This window comes from Mobula birostris, chromosome 1 (genome assembly GCF_030028105.1).
Source record: "Mobula birostris isolate sMobBir1 chromosome 1, sMobBir1.hap1, whole genome shotgun sequence".
NCBI lineage: Eukaryota > Metazoa > Chordata > Chondrichthyes > Myliobatiformes > Myliobatidae > Mobula > Mobula birostris.
The window spans coordinates 62,236,501-62,258,057 of NC_092370.1; the positions used below are offsets into that span (position 1 = coordinate 62,236,501).

General features: G+C 40.7%; 1 protein-coding gene across 4 annotated transcripts in view; it reads right to left on the reverse strand.

Annotated features, from left to right (window-relative positions):
• Nucleotides 1-21,557, reverse strand: part of myom1b (myomesin 1b) — a 182,338-nt gene that overhangs the window by 116,945 nt on the left and 43,836 nt on the right. For all 4 annotated transcript variants that reach the window (XM_072255947.1, XM_072255938.1, XM_072255956.1 and 1 more), the window contains 8 exons: nt 19,845-20,009; nt 18,971-19,132; nt 16,669-16,810; nt 13,246-13,445; nt 12,694-12,750; nt 10,137-10,261; nt 2,465-2,648; nt 1,795-1,969 (listed from right to left, as the gene is read on the reverse strand). In XM_072255947.1, coding sequence (XP_072112048.1) covers nt 1,795-1,969; nt 2,465-2,648; nt 10,137-10,261; nt 12,694-12,750; nt 13,246-13,445; nt 16,669-16,810; nt 18,971-19,132; nt 19,845-20,009 — 1,210 coding nt within the window. The remainder of the gene's footprint in view (nt 1-1,794; nt 1,970-2,464; nt 2,649-10,136; nt 10,262-12,693; nt 12,751-13,245; nt 13,446-16,668; nt 16,811-18,970; nt 19,133-19,844; nt 20,010-21,557) is intronic.

The window sequence follows — 21,557 nt, forward strand, 5'->3', positions numbered from 1 at the left end:
TGTGTAGCTCAAGGCATGCCCTCTTCTTATTATTATCATCAGAGAAGAGGTACAGGAGCCTGAAGACACACATTCAAAGTTTTAGGAAAAGCTTTTTCCTCTCTACCATCAAATTTCTGAATAATCCCTGACCTGATGAAGGGTTTAGGCCTGAAACCTTGACTGTTTATTTCCTTACATAGATGTTGCCTGAATTGCTGAGATCCCCCGGTGTTTTGTATGTGTTGCCATAATATTTTATCTTAGTTGAGAACTTTAATTTGATACTCAACAGCAATTATCCAACTCTGTTTCCATTCCTTGAGGTTAATGCTAAAGTTTATAAAGAGTTCTATTCATTGTTATGGTATCAAGGATTTGGTGCAGACTAATCTCAAACTGCCTGCATCTTGCAATAATCTGCTTTCAATGCCTAATGATAGGCAATTATACTTTCCTTCATTCATTATGATCAGATGATTCAGCACGAGTCCTTCCAAAAAATAAGAAAGTTAAAAGGAACAAGAGTAAAATATCAAGCAACTTGGTGCGCTTCTCAGAACTAGTCACCACTTTGTCAGTGGCACATCTTTTAGATTAAAATTTACTTCCTCTATGAGTTGTATTCAGAAAATCCTCATGATACTATTTTCCAAAAAAAATCAGAACACATTTAACATTCAATTAATATCACAAATATTTCTATTTATGGAGTTTATATTGCATTAATTGTATCTCTTACATTATCATTGAGACCACACTTTAAAAATGTAATTAATGGTTGTAAAGTATATTGTGATACCTTCTAGATTGTGATGGGTGCCTCTGAAGACTGTTTTTTTTCTTTTGATTCAGAGCTAAAGATAGCAGGCAAAGAACCTCCCACATGATACATTTTACGTAAGTTATGAAAAATGGATCATGTACTTTGTGCAAGCATAGCCCACCTCTGCAAGTTTGATTGAGCAGGTCCATGTCAAGTCATTGGGCAACAAACATAAACTTTGATATCACTTGTATAAAGTCCTTGGCTGCACAAAAGAACCACCTAGACCATCATATTAAAACAAGCCTAATTTGGAGTGTTCAGTATTAGTTAAAGGAGCATTTAAGACATCTACTATATCATTAACTAATTTTCTTTGTGTTCATTTCCAAACTTACCCACCACCTTACTGCTTCAGAAATACTCCTATCTTCCCCATTCATATGTCCAGCTTTTCTCCACACCATTTTTGTCTTCAGCCAATCAGTTTGCCAATCTGACTGACACTACTTTGTATTATTATGTTTGATGTCCAATATTTGTAATAATGCCTTTTGCTCAAAAGAATTAGGATTAGAATTGTGCATTACAACATGTTAAGTTAGCAATGCTTTTGAAGCTCATGCTTCTTTCAAATGGGGAAGTTGGCAGCAAAATTCTATTGAGCACAGGGCCTATAATAAGATAAAGACATCTGTGCTGAAGTATCCATCAGACATCTCTAACTGCCACATTCATATCTGATAACATTTTGATTTAGTTGGGGACTGAAGGAAAATAATTACAATAAGCTGTGCATTCAAATGTGGTGACTTACAGTAGGTCCAGATCACCAGAACTACTTCCACAATTTACAATATCAGAGACTTGGAAGCAAATTTCTTGCAGCTACTCCTACAGTCCTTCTGCTAGGGTTAATGGCTACTTACAAACCCTGCAGCAAACTCTCCATGCAGTCTCACCCTCCATTTTATCTCATTCAATGTGATTCTACCCAAGTCCTTCTACTCCTTTATTTGTCCCAGTCCCTCTAAAAGCCATGATACTACCTTTTTCCTTTCACTGGTTTGTTATTGCATGGCTCCCATTTTCCAGATCCGTTGATGCTTCCTTCAATATAGTATCCAACCAACTCCTTTGCATCTTTTGATTCTTCCCAACTTATGACCATAGAAGTGTCTGTGTCCCTTGAAGGTATAATATGACCAGGTGCTTTCGGAACATCTGGAAGAAAAAAAATAACAAAATGCATAACAAAAAGATTATATCAACAGAGCAACCTTAATTAGCCTTAAACCTCCCCTAGTCTGTAAGATAAATTATTCATTAAAAATCACTCTCAGCATTGTATTTTGTTGTTTGGTAGGTAATGTGCTCCAAAATAAACTTCCAGAATTTGTGTGGAAGATGTAACCTGACTTTTGTCTGATCAGCTAGACTGTGTTTCTTGATGTAGTTGAAAAACTCTTCACAAATTTACAGCAAAACAAATAACAGACAAGATTCAGGGTATACAACACAAACAGAAGGGAAGAGCACAAAACATCAGACAGAATAACTAACATTGCAAGCTCTAACCCATAGCCTACCTGAAGTATGTTTCAGAGCCTAATCCAATAATGGTGACATCCTGTCAACCATTATTTTGAAATACTCTGGGGACAGGTAGTGCAGGTGCGTGGTAACATGAAGAAAGTTGCTTGTGTGGTTCATACTCACCAAGTTTATCTGTTACTTCAGTAAATTCTGTTGCTTCAGAAGGCTCACCAATACCAGCAGAGTTAGCCGAGCGGACACGGAAACGGTATGATTTACCCTCAGCCAGATCAAACAATGCAAAGCGTGGAGACTTTACGGGGATTTCTGGATTAACTCTCTGCCAGTCCTCAGTGCCTGCCACACACTAGCACAAGCAAAGAAGAATAAAAATCAACAAATGAATCAAAGTGTCTACAAAGTGCTAAATTTACTGATATTTTAACTATTTATGGTATGTCGGCACTGCTAGCAATAAATATTTAGAACACGAGACGAAGAGTCTTTGAAAGTAAGTCCATAGTTTGTGTTGACAGTTCAGTGATGGAGCAAGTGCAGCTGAGTGGAGTTATTCCCTTTCGTTCAAGAGCCTGATGGTTGAGGAATAATAACTGTTCCTGAACCTGATGGTGTGAGTCCTGAGGCTCCTGTACCTTCTTCCTGATGGCAGCAGCGAGAAGAGAGCATGTACTGGGTGGTGGGGGGCTCTGATAATGGATGATGGATGATGGATAGTGACAGCACTCCATGTAAGTGTGCTCAATGATTGGGAGAGCTTTACCCGTGATGGACTGGGACATTTTCACTACTTTTTGTAGGCTTTTCCATTTAAGGGCATTGGTGCTTCCATACCAAACTGTGATGCAGCTAGTCAATATACCAACATACTCTCCACCACAGAGTATATTGATGAGATGAGACGAGACAGCAATAAAATTTTGTCAAAGGTTTAGATGTCATGCCGTATCTTCGCAAACTTCTAAGGAAGTAGAGGTGCTGCCTTGCTTTCTTCGTAATTGTACTTGAGTGCTAGGCCAGGACAGGTCCTCTGAAGTGATAACACTGAGGAATTTAAAGTTGCTGACCCTGTCCACCTCTGATTGCCTGATGAGGACTGCTTCATAGACCACCAATTTCCTCCTCCTGAAGTTAATAACCAGGTCTTTCTGGACAATGTGGTTGTTTTTATGGCACCACTTAGCCAGATTTTCAGTCTCCTTCCTACATGCAAATTCCTTACCATCTTTGATTTGGCCTACAATAATGTTGTTGTCTGCAAAATGAAGTATGGCATTCGAGTTGTGCTTAGCCACACAGTCATAGCAGACATCCCACGCTGCAAAAACTCATTTCAGGGAGGTAGCACCCCTGCTCCCCACAACCCCACATCCCCCCCCACGGTTGACCTCCAAGGGTGTATGTAATACTTTATTAGGGATTTTGTCTAATCTGTAAACCAAGTTGGGTATATGCAGCAAATGTGACATTAAAATATGTACTTATATTATCATGTTTATTCTATTATAACTTTAAGCAAGTCTACAGGGAGTTTGGCCTCATCAAGTAGGACATCAATAGCGTAGCTCCTTAGCAGCTAGCCAGCTAGCTTAAATCGGGGTCCCCAACCTTTTTTGCACCGCAGATCAGTTTAATATTGAAAATATTCTTGTGGACTGGCTGACCCAGTCAGGGGGGGCGGGGTGGTGGGTGTTGGTGTTAAACATGACCGAAATATAGAACCATAGAACACTACAGCACAGAAACTGTGCAGAAACAGCACAGCCCTTCTTGGCTGTGCCGAACCATTTTTCTGCCTAGTCCCACTGACCTGCAAGCGGACCATATTCCCTCTCATCCATGTACCAGTCCAAGTTTTTTTTTTAAATGTTGTATAGGTGATAAGTCAACTATAAGTCACTTGTAAGTGGCTAATACACTCAATTTCGTTTCTAAAGGGGCTTATCTAACGAATTTAATATTAAACACAGCACATATTTTCCTCACATGAATGTAGTGATAAGTCAATTATAATAGTGGTCCCAAACCTCTGGGCTGCGAACAATGCAGCGGTACAGCGGTAGCCAGAACGCACCCAGCACATCTTTAAGAAAAAAGCCAAAATAAACAAGCTAATTGATTAGGTGCAGCCCGGCATGTAAATGTCGGCCCAGATCAGAGACGACGCAATTGGCAATCGCCTCTGATCTGGGCTGACATTTACATGCCGGGTGGCACCTAATCAATTAGCTTGTTTATTTCGGCTTTTTTCTTAAAGATGTGCGCGGCGCGTTCCGGCCACCGCTGTATTCTTCGCGGCCCGAAGGTTGGGGACCGCTGAATTATAAGCCACTTATAAGTCAATAGCATCATAACATTTTAAGTAGCGTTTGGATATTAAACACACGGTGCATATTTTCCTCGTAAGAACATATAAAATCATTGCAACACAGCAATATCGCTGAATCACTCGAAAGGGGTTCCTTATGTCCAGTCTATCCACAATTTAGTTTTCGTTGCATTCATTGCAGAAAACTCCGCTTCACAGAAATATGTTGGAAATTGAAGCAACGTTTTCAGTGCTTTCGTTGCTGTCTCAGGATATTCAGCCTTGACTTTGATCCAGAATGCCAGCAGAGATGTTATGTCAAACATACTTTTCAGCCCGTCGTCATTCGCAAGCTTGAGGAGTTGATCTTTTTCCTGCGCTGACATGGATAATTCACCGAGGACATTCACAAATGGGTCACAAACCCATTCCTTTGCATATCTTGGGTCACTGATGACCTCGCGTGTGTTAAAATTCAACAGTGTGTGACAAGGAATGAGGAAAGGTGCAGCTGACTCATATTGTTTCATATCGCCAAATCATATTGTTTCCTCGTGGCCCGGTGGTTGGGGACCAATCGTAGCACGAAGAGAGACCAATCAAGATGCTCACTCTCCCTCTCAAAGAAATCTATTTCCGGGATATTGTATATAATTTCTGGATGTCAGGGAGCCACTATCGATATGAGGGAGACTCCCGGAACTTCCGGGGGATGGGATGTCTGTCACAGAAAGTCGAGCAAGGGGTTAAGCACTTAGCCTTCTGGCACGCCTTTACTGATGGAAGTTGTTGAAGAGATGTTGCACAAGGAGGTATTGAGTCCAATGTCTTGAAGCTTACTGATTAGTGTTGAGGGGATGATGGTATTGAATGCTAAGCTGTAGTCAATAAAGAACATCATGATGTATGCACCTTTGTTGTCCAGTTGTTCCACGGTTAAGTGAAGAGCTGGTATCTACTGCAGACCTGTTGTGTCAGGAGGCAAATTGGAGCAGATCCAAGTTGCTTCTCGGACAGGAGCTGATATGTTTCATCACCGACCTCTCAAAAAATTTCTTCACTGTGGATGTAAGCGCTGCTGGATGATAGTCATTGAGGTAGGTTATCATGTGCTTCTTAAGCACCAGTACAATTGAAGCCTGCTTGAAGCAGGTGGGCATCTCAGTCTGCTGAAGCAAGAGGTTAAAGATCTCGGTGAATAATCCAGCCAGATAGACTGAGGAGTTGCATTAAAAATGATATGTTTTTCATCCATCAGAACACATCGGCCTCTGAGACAGAGATTACAGGGTCATTGGGTGCGACATGGACCTTTATAGCTGTAGTTATATTCTCTCATTCAAAGCAGGCACAGAAGGCATTGAGCTCATCTGGTAGTGAAGCATCGCTGCTATTCAAGCTGTTGAGTTTTGCTTTGTAGGAAGTAATGTCCTGCAAACCCTACCAGAGATGGTGTGCATCTGACATGGCCTTAACCTCACTCAGCATGGTTTCTTTGCTCTTTAAATAGCCCTCTGCAAATATACTTGGTTTTCTTGTACAAACCTGGGTCACCAGACTTAAATGCCACAGATCTAGCCCAAAGGCGATGACGAACCTCCTGGTTCATCCACGGCTTTTGGTTTGGAAATGTACAGTAAGTTTTTGTAGGCACACACTCATCCACACAGGTTTTAATGAAGTCGGTAACAACTGTGGCATACTCATCCAGATTTGAAGATGAATCCCTGGATACAATCCAGTTCACCAATTCAATGCAGTCCTGTAAGCGCTCCTATGCTTCCCTTATCCATATCTTCTTGGTCCTCACTACTAGTGCTGCAGTTTTCAGTCTCTGCTGATACTCAGGGAGTAGGAATACAGCCAGGTGGTCAGACTTTCCGAAGTGTGGGTGTGGAATAGCACAGTAGGCGTTCTTGATGGTGGTGTAACAGTGGTCTAGCAGCTATATTTCATGAGGAGTTTGAAGAGATTTGGTTTGTCACCTAAAACATTTAGATGTACCACTAAGAGCATACTGATAGGCTGCATCACTCTCTGGTATGGGGAGGGGTGGGGGGGTGGTTGGAGTTACTACTGCACAGGACTGAAAGAAGCTACAGAAGGTTGTAAAATTAGTCAGTTCCATCTTAGGTACTAGCCTCCGTAGTATCCAAGACACCTTCAAGGAGCAGAACCTCAGAAAGGCTGCGAACATTACTTAGGACCCCCCATCACCAAGGACATGTCCTTTTCTCATTGTTACCGTCAGGAAAGAGCTACAGAAGGCTGAAGCCGCACACTCAGCAATTCAGGAACAGCTTCTTCCCTGATTTCTAAATGGTCATTGAACCCATGAACACTACTCACTTTTTTTTTTTAAATATACGTCAAGATTGACCACCGATTTTCCAGCACCCTCGGTTCCTGAGCCTTGTCAGATTAACATTTTTGCCCAGGTAAACGAGGTCACGCAATAATAATGGCAAAAATGGACTGTAGAAGTTTAAAAAGAATTAATCACTGTGTTTACATAGAATGTTGCTTCTCATTTTTTTTTTTAAAACATTTCATTCAGGCAAAGTTGCTTCATGTGTTTTGACCTCTCTCTGTGTAATTTTTCTTGCATCAAATAAAAATTCATTAGCTCTTGTTCTGTCATGAAGGTAGGTTTCTCTAACCATTTGATTAAGTCACCCAACAATTAAATTAACTTGTCAATCATAAATCTTTGAGTTTCATTCTTTTCATCATCATCACTGCCACCTTCATTACTTGTAGTGTTTTTATCAGCTTTCAGAACACTATCTATAGTTTCTGAGTCTGTAAGGAGATGCACAACAGGTGTTTTGTCGTCCACTCACATTGATTTTTTTCATTAAGTCGACTTGCTATATCTTTGAAAGCAGGTCATGTAACACAGGTGTCCCCCGCTTTTCGAACGTTCGCTTTACGAAACCTCACTGTTACGAAAGACCTACAGTAGTACCCTGTTTTCGCTTTCAGAAGGTGTTTTCACTGTTACGAAGAAAGGCAGCGCGCGATAAAAAATCAGCGTGCGATAAAAGGCAGCGCATGTCCCGAGCAGCCGCTCTGCCCCGGATTCGAAACGGCATTGCTTAAACACGTGCCTGTGAGCAGCCATTAGCAAGATGAGTTCTGAGGTGTCGGAAAAGCCTAAAAGAGCTCATAAGGGTGTTACACTTAGCGTAAAACTAGACATAATTAAGCGTTTCGATCGTGGTGAATGAAGCAAGGACAAAGTGAGTTTGGCTTATGGAAGCTGACGAAGATGATGTTGGAGAGGTTTTGGCATCCCATGATCAAGAACTGATAGACGAAGAGCTGATGCAATTGGAAGAGGAAAGGATAACAATCGAAACCGAATGCAATAGTGAACTGAACGTGAAGCAACTGCGTGAGATTTTCGCTGCAATGATAAAGTACAACTTTAATTTTGAAAGGGTACGTAGGTTTAGGGGATATTTGCAGGATGGTTTGAGTCCTTACAAACAACTGTATGATAGAAAAATGCGCGAGGTTTGGCAGTCAAGCAAGCCTTCCACATCAGACGACGTACCTCCATCTTCGACATCAAGGCAGGCAGTCATAGGAGAAGATGAGTTGCCTGCCCTGATCGACGATGAGATGACACTCCCATGCCCCACCACCCCAACACCCAGGCCCCGGACAGATACCATACTGATTCGCGGAGAATGCAGCAGTAGCCGGGAGGCACACGGCACATCTTTAAGAAAAAAGCCGAAATAAACAGGCTAATTAATTAGGTGCCGTTGTCACCTCTGATCTGGGCCGACAATTACGTGTCGGAAGCACCTAATTAATTAGCATGCTTATTTCAGCTTTTTTCTTAGAGATGAGCTGTGTGCCTCCCGGCTACTGCTGCGTTCTTCGCACCAATATATCGGGTCAGTGGCCTGGAGGGTGGGGACCACTTCACCACCCAACCTGAGACGACTCAGCCTAACACACCATCATCAGTTTGCTCGGCAAGCTGTCTTCCTGATTCCGGTAAGTGATACTACACTGTACATACATTATTTCTACTTTATATAGGCTGTGTATTTTTACGTGTTATTTGGTAGATTTGGCAGCCTCATAGCTTAAAGGTTACTGGAGAGCGCGTTTATGCCAACAGCGCTTGCGTGAGATTTTTGCTACGGAGATCTGGGCAGGCAATCATTGTAGAGAAATATTTCTACTTTATATAGGCTGTGTATTTATCATATCATTCCTGCTTTTACTATATGTTACTGTTATTTTAGGTTTTATGTGTTATTTGTCATGATTTGGTAGGTTATTTTTGGGTCTGCGAACGCTCACAAAATTTTCCCATATAAATAAATGGTAATTGCTTCTTCGCATTACGACATTTCGGCTTACGAACCGTTTCATAGGAATGCTTTACCTTCGGATGGCGGGGGAAACCTATACTTTGGCTTATGCAAGCAAATCATGAACAATTACTTTCTCCTTTGGCACATGAAATCTTGTAAAATCATTGTCAAACTTTTCTTCAGCCGCATTATCAAACGTCAAGGCAAGGCCTAACTCATGCCAGCCATTCTTTAGTGTTGAAGTTTCTACCTTCTCCCACCCTCGAGCAGTGAACCAAATAATGTCCTTCATGTTAAATTTTTTAATAAATGTCTGTAAAGAATTGCCAGTACTCACCTCATCTAACAGATGTTTCATGAAAAGTGAGTGATACCTGGCCTTATAATTTCATCCAAATTAAAAGAGGTGCTGAACCATCAGTTTCCAGAAAATTGGTGGGCAACCTGTACATTATTCCTGTTTTGTACAACTTTTAATCTAAATATATATATACATAAATAATGTAATTGATCTACTTATTTTTTTTCTTTCTATAGGAAGGATTTGGAAACTATAGAAAGGGTACAGAGGAGATTTACAAGGACGCTGCCTGGGTTGGGGAGAATGTCTTACGAGAATAGGTTGAGTGAACTTGGCCTTTTCTCCTTAGAGCGACGGAGCATGAGAGGTGACCTGATAGAGGTGTATAAGATGATGAGAGGCATTGTTCGTGTGGATAGTCAGAGGCTTTTTCCCAGGGCTGAAATGACTGCCACAAGAGGGCACAGGTTTAAGGTGTTTGGAAGTAGATACAGAGGAGATGTCAGGAGTAAGTTTTTTTTTAATGTAGAGAGTGGTGAGTGCATGGAATGGGCTGCCGGCGACAGTGATGTTAGGTGGATACAATAGGATCTTTTAAGAGGCTCCTGGATAGGTACATGGAGCTTAGAAAAATAGAGGGCTATGGGTAACCCTACGTAATTTCTAAAGTACTGTAAGTACATGTTCAGCACAGCATTGTGGGCAGAGGGCCTGTATTGTGCTGCAGGTTTTCTATTTTGCTATGTAGTGCATTGTATTGCTGCTGCTGTTAACAAATTTCACAACAATGCTGGTGATAATAAACCTGATTCTGGTTCTGACATTATTTAAGCTGCTTTTACATCAGTTAATCTATATTATATTTCACCGCTGGAGTTTTGAGATCTTTACCTTTTCCACATAATACACGATACCCTCATGGCCGCGTTGACCGGGTGGTTTCCAGCTCAGGACAACATAATTTTTGGTGGCTTCAGTCACCGTAAGTTCTGTAGGTTTTCCAGGGACAATTCCTTCTGTAGAGGCAAGAGTGAGATAGTAATGTATAACTTCAATGTAAAAAATTCCTCAGGATTTTCCCTAACAGATCAATGCTTCTTATTATTTAACTAGGTATTAATGCCCGATCCCAAATTGTCCTGGAGAAGTTAAATGTGAGGCACTTTTATGAAATGTTTCTAGTGCCAGACCCTGCCTCCCACTGCTGCCCTCACTACCACTTTCCTCCCATGTTGTTGGGTTGGTTATTCCAGGACTTAGATTCAGGAATTATGAAAGAACTGTGAAATACTTCCAAGGCAGTATGGTGACTTGGAGGAGAAGTTAATTGTGGTGTCCCCATGCACCCACTACCCTTGTCCTTCTTATGTTAGCGATTGTGGGTTTGGAGATGTTAGCAAGTAACTGCAGTGCTCTTTGTAGACAGTAAACAGTGCAACCATGGTATTCTGGAGGTGATAGGAATTGTTAGATGGGTGTCAGTGAATACACAGAAAAGTTTACTGTACATTTATATGTCAGAGCATTAGGTGAAGCCTATGTTTCTTTGTGTTAAGGGATATATTTAGGGTTATGTTTACCAAGCTGCAAATCAGTGGAGCTTTGAAAAGATGAACTGCTATTGCTTGTGCTCTAGCTAAGCTCTTGAGGCAATATGAACAGATCTAGGCCATTTTAGTGTTGGAAACCTCAAGCTGAAAATTTATAATGTTACATTTGAAAGATTGAAGAAATTTAGTTGTTTTAAAGTTTTGCGATAGATGCTTTCATTAAGTTCATTGATAGTTAGCAATCAACAGAGTTGACAAAGTGATAGTTCAAATTTCATTAGTCTTCACTATTGAGTCACTTTAACTTCAAATTCCACAATTTCATGGCTCTGGGATTGTACTGACTGGAACTTAGAAGAATGAGAGAATGATCTCACTGAAAGCTATTGAATATTGAAAGACCAAGATAGAGTGGATGTGGATAGAATGCCTCCTATAGAAACATAGTAACATAGAAAACTTACAGCACAATACAGGCCCTTCGGCTCACAAAGTTGTGCTAAACATGTCCCTACCTTAGAAATTACTAGGGTTACCCATAGCCCTCTGTTTTTCTAAGCTCCATGTACCTATCCAGGAGTCTCTTAAAAGACCCTATCATATCCACCTCCACAACTGTTGCCAGCAGCCCATTCCATGCAATCACCACTCTCTGCGTAAAAAACTTACCCCTGACATCTCCTCTGTATCTACTCCCAAGCATCTTAAACCTGTATCCTCTTGTGGCAGCCATTTCAGCCCTGGGAAAAAGCCTCTGGCTATCCACACCTCTCATCATCTTATACACTTCTATCAGGTCACCTCTCATCTTCTGTCGCTCCAAGGAGAAAAGGCAGAGTTCATTCAACCTGTTTTCATAAGGCATGCTCTCCAATCCAGACAACATCCTTGTAGATCTCCTCTGCACCCTTTCTATGGTTTCCACATCCTTCCTACAGTGAGGTGACCAGATCTAAGCACAATACCCCAAGTGGGGTCTGACCAGGATCCTATATAGCTCCAACATTACCTCTCAGCTCCTAAATTCAATTCCACGATTGATGAAGGCCAATACACCGTATGCCTTCTTAACCATAAAGTCAACCTGCGCAGCCGCTTTGAGTGTCCTATGGACTCGGACCCCAAGATCCGTCTGATCCTCCATACTGCCAAGAGTCTTACCATTAATACTATATTCTGCCATCATATTTGATCTACCAAAATGAACCACTTCACACGTATCTGGGTTGAACTCCATCTGCCACTTCTCTGCCCAGTTTTGCATCCTATCAATGCAACCTCTGACAGCCCTCCACACTACCCACAACACCCCCAACCTTTAGTGGGGGAGTCTAGGACCAAAGGGCACAACCTCAGTATACAAGAATGTCCCTTTAGAACAGACTGAGGAGAATGGGGTTGAGAGAGATAATAATCAGCCATGATGGAATGGTGGAGCAGCCCTGATTGGCTGAATGATCTAATTATGCTCCTATGTCTTATGGTCTTATCTCAGATAAAAAAAAAATGGTTGTTCAGGCCTCATAACATAATAGACTTTTTGATCACAATCTTAATTACTTGGAAGGTGTTTAATAAAGCATCAGCCAGAATGAGCTAAGTAACCCAGTATGAACACCAACTGCCCTTTTGGCCTCCTAGCTTTCCTTTTTGACTTAAGTGAACCTTAAGACTCAAATTGTGTCAGGCCATTTGGATCTATAACAACTGCCTGGCATGCTCCACAAGTCAGACACCCAAGGATTAAAATCTTCTCATTTTGATTAGCACCACCTCAGAAAGTACATAAACTCTTCTGAGAGAACAATTACTTTTTAGGAGCAAGAACTTTTTGATTAGTTGTCACTTGGTACAGGTTTAGCAGACTGATACTGTATAGAAGGTAACATATTCTTTACCTGCTGGTTCTTCTTCTGTTACAATAATCTGACCAGTCCAGGGGGCTAATGGTATGCCTAATAATTAAATAACAAAAAAAAAATTAAAAGCTGATTTGAAAAAAATGTTTAAAACATATTTCAAAGTATTTTTGTTGTGCCAGAAATAAAGAGGAAGGGTTAATCAAAGTTGTAAACATACACATATCTATCAGTCCATAGGGTTCTAATCTAACACAGCTACCACAGTATACAATATATGAGCAATGGTAACTTGCATTGTTTGGAGGATATGACAAAGAACATGACAGTGCAGTGGATATGATGGACATAAATTTTCAGAAACCCTAGGCAAGTTTTATTGCTGAGGAACTGAGTATCACTGGCAAGGCTAGCATTAATTGCCTATCTCTGATTATTACTGATGAAACAGCACTCCATTTTGTGAGATGCTTTAATTTGGTGTATTTTATTTTACCATCATTTTACAGCAACTATGATTTATTCTGTGCATGTATAGATAATATCAAAAGAGTCACTCAAAAGATTTGGTCTGAGAAGAGGCAGGCATACCCTTCAGCCTATCTCTGTCAGAAGGATCCAAGGCTGCCACAGGATCAGACACACGGGAAGGTCTGCTAATTCCAACCTTATTAACAGCACGTACACGAAAGATGTAAGAGCGTCCCTCCACCAACCCAGTGACAGGGAAGCGGGCAAATTTCACTGGGGTGTCATTACACTGAACCCAATGAGTGGTTCCAACTTCACATCTGTAAGAAAAGAATTTCAGCTGTTTTATGGCACAAACAAAAGACCTACCCCTTCTATTAATTAATTCAGATATCACTATTACACAATAATGCTATAGTTTTATGTTATACAAGTACGTACCTTTAAATACCTCAAAACAAAGTTTGATTTTGTTTTGTATGTTGATTTTTCCCTCTTATGGTACAACTCTGACAATGAGCTGATAATTCAGGTATTCCAACAATTCTGCATCCAGTTCACTGCGTAATGTTTACTGTACTCTCTTCTGATTCTCTGAGGCCCCAATCCTACATTCCCTTCCACTCACACTGCCGTGGTTTCCTGCAATGTCTTTCAAATGCCGGAGTCGGTGTTCCTATTCTCCCTTCCAATTTACTAGAGCCCAAATCCCCATACTCCCTTCCCCTTCAGTGTGGTTCCAGAGTGACAAGGGTCCCTTATCCCTACGAACTGATTCACTGAGAAATTAATTGCAATACTGTGTAATATCTAAAAAGTGAATAAAACGTGGTAGTATATTAGTAGTTACAATATCTAATCATCTGCAAAATTTGCGAATCCAACACCAACACCCAGATTATCGGAGATTTACTAGATAGTCCTTCAGTGCCTCACCCAACCTCATATCCTCATGTGGAAGCTTAGGTTATAAAGTTCAAACTTCAAAGTTCAAAGTCGATTGATTATCAAAGTTTTTGCGGTTCCTCTGAGCCTTGTGGTGCATCAGGTGGCAACTTTGCTGTTTCTTTCAGCATTTGTCTATATTTACAAGGCCAAGTAGCTACTTGATTCTCAACCCAGCATGGATGGAAAGTGTGCAAGAAGCTGGCTGAATTCAAATCCAGGACAACTCGCCTCGAAGCCCAGTGTGGATGCCACTAAACCACTGGACACCATATTATCGAAGTACGTACTTTGTTGGGTGCTCCCTTTTATTGATTCTTTTGTGTCTCTTATATTTACTGTGATTGTCTGCAAGAAAATGAATCTCAGGGTTGTAAATGGTGACACAACAGAGCAGACAACAACAATATGATTAAAAAAACAAACTGTGCAAATACAAAAAGAGAAAAAGAGAAATAATAACATTAATAATAAATAAAGAAGCAAAGGATATCGAGAACATGAGATGAAGAATCCTTGAAAGTGAGTCCAGTTCAGTGGGAACATTTCCCCACTCAAGTGAAGTTGAGTGAAGTCATCCCCTCTAGTTTAAGAGTCTGTTGGTTGAGGGATAATAACTTTTCCTGAACCTGGTGGTGCAGGTCCTGAGATTTTTGTACATTCTTCCTGATGGCAGCAGCAAGAAGAGAGCAGGGCCTGGATGGTAGGGGTCCTTGATGGTGAATGCTGCTTTCCTGTGACAATCATAGGGAGGGCTTTAACCATGATGTACTGGGCCATAACCACTACTTGTTGTAGGCTATTCTGTTCAAGGGCATTAGTGTTTCCAGACCAGGATGTGATGCAACCAGTCAATGTACTCTCCAGCAGACAACAAAGTTTTAGGTTACGTGAATCTTCACAAACTTCTAAGAAAGTAGAGATGCTGCTGAGCTTTCTTCCCAACTGCACCCATGTTCTGGATCCAGGACAGATTCTCAGAAATGCCAACATTGAGTAATTTGAAGCTGCTCTCCCTCTATAAATGGTTTTTCAAAAGTTTAGTGTGGGATCCAAGTCCCACTAGCACCAGTGGAGAACAGTAACTGTAATCCCACAACTGTTCCATGGATTAGAAAATGAATATTAGTATATTGTAATGATAAAAAACAGGAAAACATAGAAAGCCCACAAAGCTGTGCCGAACATGTCCTTACTGTAGAACTACCTAGGCTTACCCATAGCTCTCTATATTTCTAAGCTCCATGTAGCTATCCAGGAGTCTCTTAAAAGACTGCATCCACCAGCGCCGCCGGCAGCCCATTCCACGCACTCACCACTTTCTGCATTTAAAAAAACTTACCCCGACATCTCCCCTGTACCTACTTCCAAGCACCTTAAAACTATGCCATCTCGTGCTAGCCATTTCAGCCCTGGGAAAAAGCCTCTGACTGCACAATTAATGCCTCTCATTGTCTTGTACACCTTTAGCAGGTCACCTCTCATCTTCCGTCGCTCTAAGGAGAAAAGGCCAAGTTCGCTCAACCTATTCTCATAAAGCATGCTCCCCAATCCAGGCAGCATCCTTGAAATCTCCTCTGCACCCTTCTTATGGTTTCCACCTCCTTCCCGTATTGAGGCGACCAGAATTGAGCACAGTACTCCAAGTGGGGTCGGACCAGGGCCCTATACAGCTGCAACATTACCTCTCGGCTCTTAAACTCAATCTTACGGTTCATGAAGGCCAATGCACTGTATGCCTTCTTAACCACAGAGTCAAGGGAGTGCTTTTTAAGCAGTTCAATTAAAAGAAAATTTAACCAAATATTATTTTCTGCTCTAAGTCCTCCTCTAATACTTTGAATTAAGACACTCTTTTGTGTAAGGTACATTTTGTTTGAAACTCAATGTAATTTTCTACTGCTAATCCTGCAGTTTGTACTATGTTAAAATTATCTGGTACTATATTATAAAAGGAATAAGAAAAGGAGCAGAAGTAGGCCATCTGGCCTGTCAAGCCTGCTCTGCCATTCAGTAAAATCATGGCTGATCTGACCACTTACTCATGGTGTACTTGCCCACTCCCTCCATTGGACGGAAGGTATAAAAGCCTGAAAGTACATACCACCAGGCTCAAGGACATTTTCTATCATGCTGTTATAAGAATATTGCATGGTTCCCTGATCAATAAGATGGGCTCTTCACCTCATAATCTGCCTTGTCGTGACCTTACTCGCTGCTCTTGCTCCATAGCGTAACACGTTATTCTGCATTCTGTTGTTTTATTTACCTCAATACACTGTTGTAATGAATTGATATGTACAGACTGTATGCATGCAAGTTTTTCCACTGTGCATGTGACAATAATAAACCAATATACAAATCTAATTGATAGTACTAGTATTCTTTCTCCGGTAACCCAAACTTCGGCATGTCTTATGAATTGTGGACCTTAAAATGTCACTTATTCAAAATGTTAACTGTTTTTCTCTTTACAGATCTTTGAGTAATTCCAACAGATTCTGTTTAAATTTAATGTTTTGGCATAACTTGACTTAATTAGAAAATAAATTTATAAGCAAATTTATAACGGCTCAGTTGTCGATTTTTACTACTCACCTGTCAACAAAGTACCCAAAGATCGGGCTTCCGCCATCAACTGCTGGCTGTTTCCAGCTGACAATGACATAATCCTTATTGGCGTCCAAACAGGAGACATCTAAGGGAGCAGTTGGGGCTCCAGCAACCTCCGCATCACTATCTGTAAAGTAGACACAAGCTTCTAATTATTTTATCCATATCAGCTTGCCACTTCTCAACCTGCAATATCTTTCCTAGTTCCTGGATGTGCAGCAATATAACAATCAACAGGTCAATGTCAAGTAAAGGGCAAAGCAAATCAATAGTTTATACAGAAGATACCAGCAATTAATGCATTCCCTTACTCCTATCCACACTGCAGACTCTTTCACACTACCAGTCACTTCATCTGCCCAGTTACAGCAACATTATTGGCTGGTTTTGAACTCGTGGCCAGTTCATTATATTTTTTTTCAAATGACTGTCATTTTTACAGATATACTGGGTTCCATTCTGTGTTGGTAACCCATGCGACAATGGGTTTAGCAGATTCTTGAAGTCTATTCAGTGGTTATAAGCATAACTGTTATGGCATGGTTCTCCATCAGATTAGAGTATCTCCAATTGCAGACATATGCCTTCAGCAAGAAGATAGCACTCGTGGTGAATGTGAAAATGACCAAAAATTGCAAGCAATTCCTTTCTCAAGACATCATGGGGAATTCAATTCATTGCTGAACATTTTAAATTTACTATAAACTGGAAAGGAAATACTGAGATATTTGCTTGTGCAAAGGCAATGTTATTTTCCTCTGGAACTTTGCTATGTGATCTTGTCATTAAAGTAACAAGTCAAGTAGCAGGATGGCTCCATTGTTGTCTGGTTTGATCCTCAACAAATTTTGGCAAATGTGAGTATCAAGCAAGATATTTATTAACAGCCATTCAACTACTGATATACTCAAAAGTTTTTGTCATCACAAGAAGTTGTACAAACACAATGATAAAAACAAAAGGAAGGTTGCGAAAATCAAATTATTAAAGGTGTGATTATTGGATTACAAGCAAAAAGCTCAGCAAGAAACAAAAAAAAAATTGTGGGGAATTATATACCAAAAATTCTGATTGGCTTCCATACGAGTTCTGTGTAAACTAATATTGGGAGTTTGCAAGGGAACTACAACATTTTTCAGCATACGTGCAGAAAGAACAGTAGTTATTGTTACGAGTGCAAATGCTCTCAAGAACAGAATACAGCAGTCACACCAGAGCTCAACAACTTGTAATATTTTATACATACCTTTGGTAATTTCACTCAACATCATATGTCATTTGTAAAGTTTCTATTTATATTGTTTTCATTGCATTTGGTTGGATGTTAATAAACTTTTTAAAACTTGTTTAAAAGAAACTGAGTTGTAGTTGATTTTCCCCACCTAGATGTGTTTATACTGAACTGGGAGAGTACCAATAGGAAGAAAACTACCTATACAACCACGATCACTGCTGAACTATGTTTATTGTACTTATGCTGGTGATTAATTACTCAAAGAGTGATATTGGGATGGTGGTAGAGGAGGATTGATAATCAGAAAACACCCATGTTATTTGAAGATACCTTTTTGAAGGATGGATGCTGAGTGGGTATCATAATGGGAGAAGCTATGCAGAGATATTGTCTGAGAATTTTGTTAATACTGGATCTGAAAGTTTATTTACATATGTACGGGGTCTTTCTTTTGTTACATTTAAAATGGCGATTTTGTTATGTTAATCTGGGGAATGCGGCTTTGTTGTGTTTTAATGCTGCAGAGAGTTTGCGCTAACAGTTTGTTTTACTTTAAAATGAGATAACAAGGTTCTATTAGCCAATGGGTGGTTATGTATCGTTTTGTTTTCGGATGCCATGCTGTATGATATGACTGTGGACTGAGTTTTGGCGGGGAGTCGGAGGAGAGACGAGGAGGACGGCAGACGTGCGGAGAGGCTCCGGTCGATCACTCAGGGTGGTCCCGAGCCGTGAGTCGACGGAATTCGGGTGGTCGTCTGACGTCAAATTGAGCTCCAACAGTAGCGCGCGAAGAACTTGGACTTTGATAAGTGTTGGCGCCTTTTTTTTTCCATTACTTTCCTCTCTGTATCAAATGCATATTAATGTCATAGAATTAGTAATATCTATAAAGTGTATGTGTTAAAATTTACTGGGTGTGCTGGCTGATGATTGATGTTTGTGATTGATTCGGGCGGCGACTGACCCTGAGGGGAGTGTTGAAGCAGGTGCTGGGCGGGGTTTCCCCTAGACATACACGAGCTAATATAATGGAACGTTGCACATACATACCTCTCACAAACACATAGGCACTATGGAGTTCATAACCAGACTTTGTCAGCACACGCATTGTGTACAGCCCTTCATCCTCTTTGTTTAAGTGAGTAAGAGTTAGTGTGGCATGTTCACCACTCCAGTGCATCTGAACCCATTTGGAAGGATGTAACTGAATACCTAGTAAAGAAATATAAAAGATAGAAAATAAGCATAGGACAGGCGCAGACAGCAAGACAGTGAGGCCACAATTCCAACAATGTCTTATGTTTACTAGGCATGCTTATCACTGTCAATGTGGTTAAAATGAAATCTAAAGTATAAAATATTGAAAGTTAAGGTAGGAAAATCCCAAATCTATATTGTCTGCTTGCAGGGGAATTGCCAGCAAGGACACTGGCACTTATAATTATCAAATAGAACATTAAGAATGCACAAATATAAATCATGTCTCTTTAACGTGCTCATCCAAAAGCAACATCATGCACTCGACCGCTGACTGGAATTTGATCAGTTGATCTTACCCACATAGTGGCTGTGAGTTGCAGATTTCAGAGTCACGACAGCAAAAGGCTATCAATAGCAGCCACTATCACCCAGTATCTTGGCTGATATCTAGTTAACCATTTTCCAGCATTGGTCTTTGTGACAAGGCACCACACTGTGTCATATCATCTAAATTCACAGATTTAGCTTTTGTTATAAGTGTTAGAGAACTAGGGCTGGTTGGAGAACGATAGGGAGAAGGTTAGGGAGGTTTGATGAATGCTTTTGAACAACATGCCAGGAAAATTGGGAGATAATTAAGGAATATTTTTGTTTTTGTTTTCAGTTTAATTTCTTGGTAAATATGGTGTCATAATGATTTCTCCAGCACAGAAAGGACACTTACCATCACGCCACCACTGGATCTCTGGCTGAAATCGCTTTAGACTGGGGTGAACAATGACAGCGCAGCCCAAACTCATCGTCTCTCCTTCCGTACCAAATGACACACCGAACTTTTCAACAATATGCACATCAAACTTCACGTGAGAATCCCCAGGGAAGTAGTCATCTGTTTAGAAAAGTATATAATATTCAGAACCTTCCATTCATTTAAAAACGCAAACACCAGTTGATCTGCAGATGCTGGAATTTCAAGCAACACACATCAAAGTTGCTGGTGAACGCAGCAGGCCAGGCAGCATCTCTAGGAAGAGGTACAGTTGACGTTTTGGGCTGAGACTCTTCGTCAGGACTAACTGAGCTATTAGGAGATTTGAAAGTGGGAGGGGGAACGGGGAGATCCAAAATGATAGGAGAAGACGGGGGGGGGGAGGAATGGAGCCAAAAGCTGGACAGTTGATTGGCAAAAGGGATATGAGAGGATCATGGGACAGGAGGCCCAGGGAGAACGAAAAGGGGGAGGAGGGAAAAAACCCAGAGGATGGGCAAGGGGTATAGTGAGAGGGACAGAGGGAGAAAAAGGAGAGAGAGAAAAAGAATATGTGTATATAAATACTGTCCCATGATCCTCTCATATCCCTTTTGCCAATCAACTGTCCAGCTCTTGACTCCATCCCTCCCCCTCCTGTCTTCTCCTATCATTTCGGATCTCCCCCTCCCACTTTCAAATCTCTTACTAGCTGTTCTTTCAATTAGTCCTGACGAAGGGTCTCGGCCCGAAACATCGACTGTACCTCTTCCTAGAGATGCTGCCTGGCCTGCTGCGTTCACCAGCAACTTTTCTGTGTGTTGCTTCCATTCATTTTCATGCTCCCACTAGTGACCCCTGCAAATATTTCCCGAGCGTAGCCTTTACAAGTATTGAGCAAATTGTAATTTGCTGCAAAGGGTAAATATCCCCTGACTTGACCTCTGGTAGCCCAAGGGAAGAGTTGCAAATGGGTAACAGGAAGTTACAGGTTTGTTCAGTATGAAATAACTATTTTATATTCATGCAGCTTTTGACCATTACTGCAGTAATTTCACAATAGTCAGGGACAGCAACAATGAACACATTTAACAAGAATCTGCCTAACTATATGGCCCTGATAAGAAGTCAGACTGCTAACATACCTATCAGGTGAAATAAATTTTAGAAAACTTATTTTGACTGGTTTTGTCAACATAATACAAAAAGTACTGCAGATTCAGATACCATAAAAGAGACTATAAAAACAAATGAAACCCAGTTGATCATGCTAACTTAAGATCTAACTCTATTAAGCCTTGAAAAAGTCTCATATAAAAACAGAAAGTACTGCTATGTAATGCTGGATTTATCAACATCTGAAAAATATTTTCAGTTTAGTTTTGTTCCTTCTATGTTCTGAATAATCAGATTAGGGAAATAACTATCTCAGATCCCAAAAATAATAAAGACATCTAAGCGACATGAACTGTGGAAGAATAAAAGCTGGATTGAGGATTTAAATACACTTTTGGCAAGTTCATTTTCAAAAGTTAAGGCCTGGGGCGGATCAGCCATGACCAGATTGAATGGATGGACAGATTTGAGGGGCCAGGTAGCTATTCCTACTCCTATTTCCCTGTATTCCAAACAAAAAAATGCTAGAGGCATTTAAAATTCAAGCAAACATGAATTATTTACTGCTTCTTA